General features: G+C 42.7%; 1 protein-coding gene across 1 annotated transcript; it reads left to right on the forward strand.

The window, feature by feature from the left end:
* Positions 1-5,299: 5,299 nt before the first annotated feature.
* LOC132691181 (olfactory receptor 6Z7-like) lies at positions 5,300-6,315 on the forward strand. Its single transcript, XM_060652620.3, has one exon. It carries the CDS (start codon positions 5,337-5,339, stop codon positions 6,273-6,275), a length of 939 nt encoding a protein of 312 aa, XP_060508603.3. The 5' UTR covers positions 5,300-5,336; the 3' UTR covers positions 6,276-6,315.
* Positions 6,316-7,002: the final 687 nt, after the last annotated feature.

Raw genomic sequence — 7,002 nt, forward strand, 5'->3', positions numbered from 1 at the left:
GGGCAGATATAGCCACTGTGTCCTCCAAAAAAATTGGTTCCAGTTTATAGTCCTGCCAACCATGTATACGAATACTGCTGGGGAGATCTTTGTAATAATTATTTTTTTTATTTTTAAATATTTATTTTTTGAGAGGGGGAGGGACAGAGAGAGATGGAGACACAGAATCCGAAGCAGCTGATAGCACAGAGCCTGCCACTAGGCTCGAACTCACAAACCATGAGATCACAACGTGAGCTGAAGTTGGATGCTCAACTGACTGAGACACCCAGGCGCCCCAAGGAATCATTCTTAAATTCTGAGGATGGAGAGGCTGTCATGAAAGGTGATAAGCTCCCCCTCATGTGAGATATACAAGCAAGTGCTTAGTAACTACTTGGTGGGGATGTGTTTTGGTCATGGCTCCAGAATCACAGGAAGTGGGTGAGGTCTCTTGAAGAAACTAAAGATTCCATAATTAGTGACCCCATCCATACTCTGAGAAGTGTAGTTCACAACCCATCAAATGCTTACTGAGTTATCAGCCTCAACACCTTTGTGCATGAAAGGCTCCATGCCTCTCACTGACTTCCCAGTGTTGAGAGAAATGGCAGGATACAGGTCTGACGTGCCCAGATATCCCCAGAAACTAACACCTGCTCTGACAACATGGTGGGTTGGGTCTTCTTAGCTCCAATTTGCTGGTGTGGAAACAGGCTCAGTGAGGAGACAAAATCGTCCCAAAGCCACACAGCTAGGAAAGGGCATATGGGATTATTTTTTTAATGTTTATTCATTTTTGAGAGAGAGAGAGAGAGAGGAGGAGGAGGGGCAGAGAGAGACAGACACAGAATACAAAGCAGGCTCCAGGCTCTGAGCTGTCAGCACATTTTGCTCATTATTGCCTCCCTCCATGTACACTGATACTACTCCCACTTTTCAGCTATTGTGAATAATACTGTTATGAATATGGACATGCAGATATCCATTCCTGCCCCTACTTTCAATGGCCAGCATTTTCTTAGCCTCCAATTTCTACTGGAAAGTCCACTTCTGTGGTCCTCAGATACATTATCTCCTCTCAGAACAAGTACATGTTATGAACATGTGTTTCCATAACCAAACTTATCAACCAAAGGCAGGAACAGTTTACCACTCATCTTTTTTTTAAGTTTATTTATTTATTTTGAGAGGGAGGGAGGGAGGGAGAGAGAGAGAGAGAGAAAGAGAGAGAGAGAGAGAGAGAGAGAGAGAGAGAGAATGAATATGAACAGGGGAGGGACAGGGAGAGAGGAAGAGAATCCCAAGCAGTTTCCATGCTCAGTGTGGAGCCTGACGTGGGGTCAATCTCACGACCGTGGGATCATGACCTGAGCTGATATCGAGAGTCAGACACTCAACCACCTGAGCCACCCAGGTGCCCCTACCACTCATCTTCATGCCCCAGGATCCAAACACAAGACCAGGTATTTGGGAATAAATCAGCCAATGTACGATGGCCTGAACTCAGGGTGGCTCTGAGGTTTCTCCTCCCCTTAAGCGAATATCAGTAAAAGTGTTTTTCACACCAACTTTTCTCCAAATCTTCAGAGACTGGGGGAGGTCTCTGAGGCCCAGAGCTCCAGTTTAAGCTGGCCTTCCTGCCTCCTTCTCACTGTGAGGATAGTCATCTCAGCAACAAAAGGCATCCAGAACCACGAAGAGAAACAAGGGTGGGAGGAGTGGATGCCATTCAGGTCCAGGAGCAACTTCTTCCAACATAGACTGAATGGTGACTCTATTCCTTGGCATTTCCTCCTCCAGGTAAGAGGAGCTGAACTCACCTGAGCATCTCAACCTCTTCTAAGAGCAGCATCAGCAAGAATGGATCTGTAGTTGAGGAGACCATCACATGAGGAGACCAAATACTATTCTTGGGGGAATGAGGACAAGGAATGACAGAAAGGTTTTCTTTCTTTTTTTTATGTTTTTTTTTTATTTATTTTTGAGAGACAGAGAGACAGAGCGAAAGTGAGGGAGGAGCATAAAAAGAGGGAGACACAGAATCCGAAGCAGCCTCCAGGCTCTGAGCTGTCAGCACAGAGCCCGAAGCAGGGCTCAAACCCACAAATGGTGAGATCATGACCTGAGCTGAAGTTGGATGCTCAACAAACTGAGCCACCCAGGCACCCCGAAAGAAGGTTTTCTTTTATAAGAATTTATTTATAGAATATCCATGGCATACCAGCTATCGACTCTGAATGCTTTAGAAATATTAAGTGAACTAATTCTCAGTTAATAACCTTAGTAGTTATCCACATACTGTATATTAATTTACAAGGCAGAATTAAATGGATTGAGTGACTTTCCCAGAGTTCCACTGCTTGAAAGTTCTCGAACACTTTGAGGCTAAAACTCAGGTTTATTCATGCCCAAATAGCCATCACTATTGGTGCACTGCTTCTTACACAAAGTCCTTACTTAATAGATAATTACTGTTCGAGATTTTACCAGCCTTCTCATGAGGGAAATTCTGAGTTTCATTTAGAACAACAGGATTCAAACCCACTTCTGTATAACTCTGAGCCCGTTTTAACACAACACTACGTTGCCCCTCTTCCCACAGCAGAGAATTTATATAGTTCATGGGAGAGATGATTGTATTTTTTATTAACATACAGCTGAGGTTAAGTAGAATGCTCAAGGCAACAGATAGAGAAAGTTCCCTGACACAGATTCCTCTGAGGACCAGGAATGAGTTCTTACTGACCGTCCTATCTGCTTCCAACCTAGCACAGCTGTTAGCAAATAATTCATGGATTACAAATATTTTTTAGATAAAATAAACTCTGAATGTCTAGTTTTGGGATTCGGGATACGAATGTGACCCTCTGGGAGTGCACTCACTAGTTTTGCTGCAGATTATCCAGGGATGTCTTGGCTCATCTGAAGCCCTATGTTAGGAAAGTCAATGCCACGGGAGAGGATTTGTGGACGAGATGCCTGTTGAGGGGATACGGATGAGGGGATAATGAAGATCAGAGGCAGAACCAAAAAGAGGGGGAGTGAAGAATCTCAGTGAAGGGGAAGGACTGGGGAGGAGGGGAAATGAAAGGTGATTGTGTTTATTGGGGTGAAACTTCTGCTTGACAGCCGTGGAACGGGTTGGTGGAGTCACATCCCTGAGCCTTGGTGCCCAATCTGTGTATGTGCAGTAATGTACACAACATCTGTGTGTCCTGAGGGTTAGATTAGCTCATATCTTCCTTTGTACAGAGCCTTAAGATCTACAAATCTGACCTCTTGGAAAATTTTGGTGCTCTTCAACCAGAAGAAAATGATAGCAACAAATTCTTTCATGCCGATGCTCTTCCAGATTCCTGCTAATATAACTCGAGAGATTGTGTCTCAGGACACCTTCATCCCTAACATTCATGTGCAGAGTAGGTATCTTTATTAGGAAAATTTGGTAGATATTGCCTTCTATCACTAGTTTATCCTCAATTATTTGAGCTTAAGTAGCCTTGAACTCCTATCTTGGGCTCCCCTCTAACCTGAAATTGCTTTTTTTAAATTGGTTTGTTTGTTAATTGACTCTCTTTCTCATAAGAAGTCAGTTCATAGGGTGCTGACTGGGTGGTTCAGTTGGTTAAGCATTTGACTCTTGGTTTTGGCTCAGGTCATGATCTCACGGTTTGTAGGATCAAGCCCTTCATGGGGCTCTGTGCTAAGCATGGAGCCTGCTTGGGATTCTCTCACTCTCTCTGCCCCTCCCCTGCTCTTTCATTATCTCTCAAAATAAATAAATAAAAATTAAAAAAAAAAAGAAGTCGGCTCACCACAGACATGGACTGTGTCTTCCTCATCCATGTATTCCCAACACCTACTATGGAATGGAAAACCTAATGAATGTTATTGAATGAATCCCATGAATGATAGCCTGTAGTCAGAAAGATTCTCTGGTTGGGTCACTTGTCAGCTCTTTACTTCCCATGTCCTGAGTGTAGACTTTTTAGGCTTGATTGTGACAATGGAATGAAAAGGGGTTGGCACAGTATAGACGTCTGGCCCAGCTATGTTTTCTTCTTTGTGCTGTTGTGTCCTGGCTCTGTGGCCTTGGGCAAGTGAATTTTTCTGTTTGGGCTCCATACTCTTTCATGGCACAAAACCAACAAATATAAGTAGGCTTTATGGCAAGTTACTGAGGCATACTAGGGGCTCAATGAGTTATGGAAGTTTTAATTATGAGATTGTGTGTTCCAGTTTACATTATTTTTTTTTTCTGTGAGCCTCAGCTTCCAGAAACTTATCAGTGGGAAAATAATGCCTATGTGTGTTTGTGATCACACACACTGATACAATAAATGGTATTTCCAACCTTTTCATGAATGGCATGTCCATTGAACATCATCACTGGTGACCTACAACCTAATATAATTCCCAAAGTTAATTTGCATTAAGAAGAGGAAACGTTTTCTTAAAATTTTTTTAATGTTTATTCATTTTTGAGATACATAGAGAAACAGAGTGTGATCAGGGGAGGTCAGAGACAGAGGGAGACACAGAATCTAAAGCAGGCTCCAGCTCTGAGCTGTCAGCACAGAGCCTGATGTGGAGCTCGAATCCATGAATTGCTACGTCATGACCTGAGCCGAAGTCAGACACTTAACCCACTGAGCCACCCAGGCGCCCCAAGAAGAGAAACATTTTCAAACAAAAGAGATGACAGTCTTGCTCTACTCCAGACTTATAAAATACTCCAAAATGTTTACACAGATTGGGGCCCCTGGGTGGCTCAGTTCGTTAAGCACCCGACTCTTGATTTCGACTCAGGTCATGATCATGTGGTTCATTAGATCAAGCCCCGAGTCAGGCTCTGTGCTGACAGAGTGGAGCATGCTCAGGATTCTCTGTCTCTCTCTCAAAATAAATAAATAAACATTTAAAACTAAATAAATAAATTTTTATGCAGACTATACAAAGAAAGAAAAAACATGACCCAGAATAAGCACTTTTTTGGGAACTGAAATAAGAACAATTCTAATTTCTTATTTGGTATAGCATTTCCCATCAATTGATTTATATATTATAACAACCTCATGGGAGGCCAATGTTTTTCCCCCAATTTTCAAGCGATCCAATTGTATAAGGACACAGACTTAGTAAGACAGATTAGAGTAAAGACAGTGATCTCATGCTCAGAGTTTCGTTCACAAACATCTATTCGGCATTTCTGTATAACAGTCAATTTCCAACAGAATTTGGGCTAGCCAAGTGCCTAGCGTCTCCATGTACTGTGACCATATTCCCAATGTTTTTTTGCTACTGTGTCTCTGAAGAAACCAGAATGTCAACAAACTTTATTTGTCCCTCCACAGATGGAGAGGTCCCTGGAGTTGGTCAACATGACAAGAGTCCAGGAGTTTGTCTTGTTGGGTTTGTCCACAAGGCCAGATATAAGAGATGTTCTGTTTGCCATCTTCCTGACCCTCTACCTGCTGACCCTCCTGGAGAACACGCTCATCATCTACCTCATCTGCAGTCATATCGAGCTCCACAAGCCCATGTATTTCTTCCTGGGCAACCTGAGCTGCCTGGAGATGTGCTACGTGTCCGTGACCATGCCCAGTCTGCTCGTGGGGCTGTGGACTGGACCTTACCATATCTCCTTCACAGCCTGCATGACACAGCTTTTCTTCTTCATAGTCCTCATCTGCACGGAGTGCACCCTCCTGGCCTCCATGGCCTATGACCGCTACGTGGCCATCTGCCGCCCACTCCACTACCCACTGCTCATGAGGCCCCAGGTCTGCCTGGGCTTAGCCTTGTCCTCATGGCTTGGGGGGATGCTGGTCTCGGTGGCCAAGACGACATGCATTGCCAGCCTTTCCTACTGTGGCCCCAATGTCCTCAACCAATTTTTCTGTGACGTCTCCCCTCTGCTCAACCTGTCCTGCACCCACGTGGCCCTGACGGAGCTGGTGGACTTCATCTCTGCCATTGTCATCTTCTGTGGAACACTGTTGGTAGCATTGGCCTCCTACTTGGCCATTGTGGTGGCTGTGCTCCGCATGCCATCAGCTGCTGCCCAGCGCAAGGCCTTTTCCACCTGTGCCTCCCACCTGATTGTGGTGGGCATCTTCTACTCAGCAGCCCTCTTCATTTATTGTCGTCCCAGCCGTATCAAATCCATGGACCTCAACAAGGTGCTATCTGTCATCTACACGGTGGTCACGCCCATGTGCAACCCCATCATCTACTGCCTGAGGAACAAGGAGGTCCATGTAGTGCTTCGGAAAACCCTCCACTGGCCTTGATCATGGTTTTGGATTGGACCTCTCATCTCCTGATCGAAAATCTTTCATGGCCAGGAAATACCAAACATAGTACTGAAAGGCAAAACAAACAAACAAACAAACAAACAAAAAAAAAAAAAAACTAGAGAAATGTGGTTCCCAATTAATAAACAATGAGTTCATTTCAATTAATAACAAAATCTGAATCACCCATGAGAAGAGTGAACAATGTCCATGAGAAAGCAAAGTCATCAAGGATAAGTGACTGATAACTCACATGGCAAGATGGTCAACTTTATTAGTAAGCCAAGAAATGCAGATTTAGCAATCCCATCATTTTATTCCTAGGATGACAAATATTTACCAAATGTTTTATATGTTCCCACAAGTAAAGATAGACCGTGTGTGTGTGTGTGTGTGTGTGTATAGAGAGAGATTATATGTGTGTGTGTGTATATATATATATATATACACACACACACACACACACACACACATATATGGTCTATCTTATATATATATGGTCTCTCTCTATATATATATCTCCATATATATATATATATATATATATATATATATATATATCTCCATATATATATATATATCCATATATATATATATCTCCATATATATATATATCTCCATATATATATATATCTCCATATATATATATATGTATATCTCCATATATATATATATCTCCATATATATATATATGTATATCTCCATATATATATATATATATATA

This window comes from Panthera onca, chromosome E2 (genome assembly GCF_046562875.1).
Source record: "Panthera onca isolate mPanOnc1 chromosome E2, mPanOnc1 haplotype 2, whole genome shotgun sequence".
NCBI lineage: Eukaryota > Metazoa > Chordata > Mammalia > Carnivora > Felidae > Panthera > Panthera onca.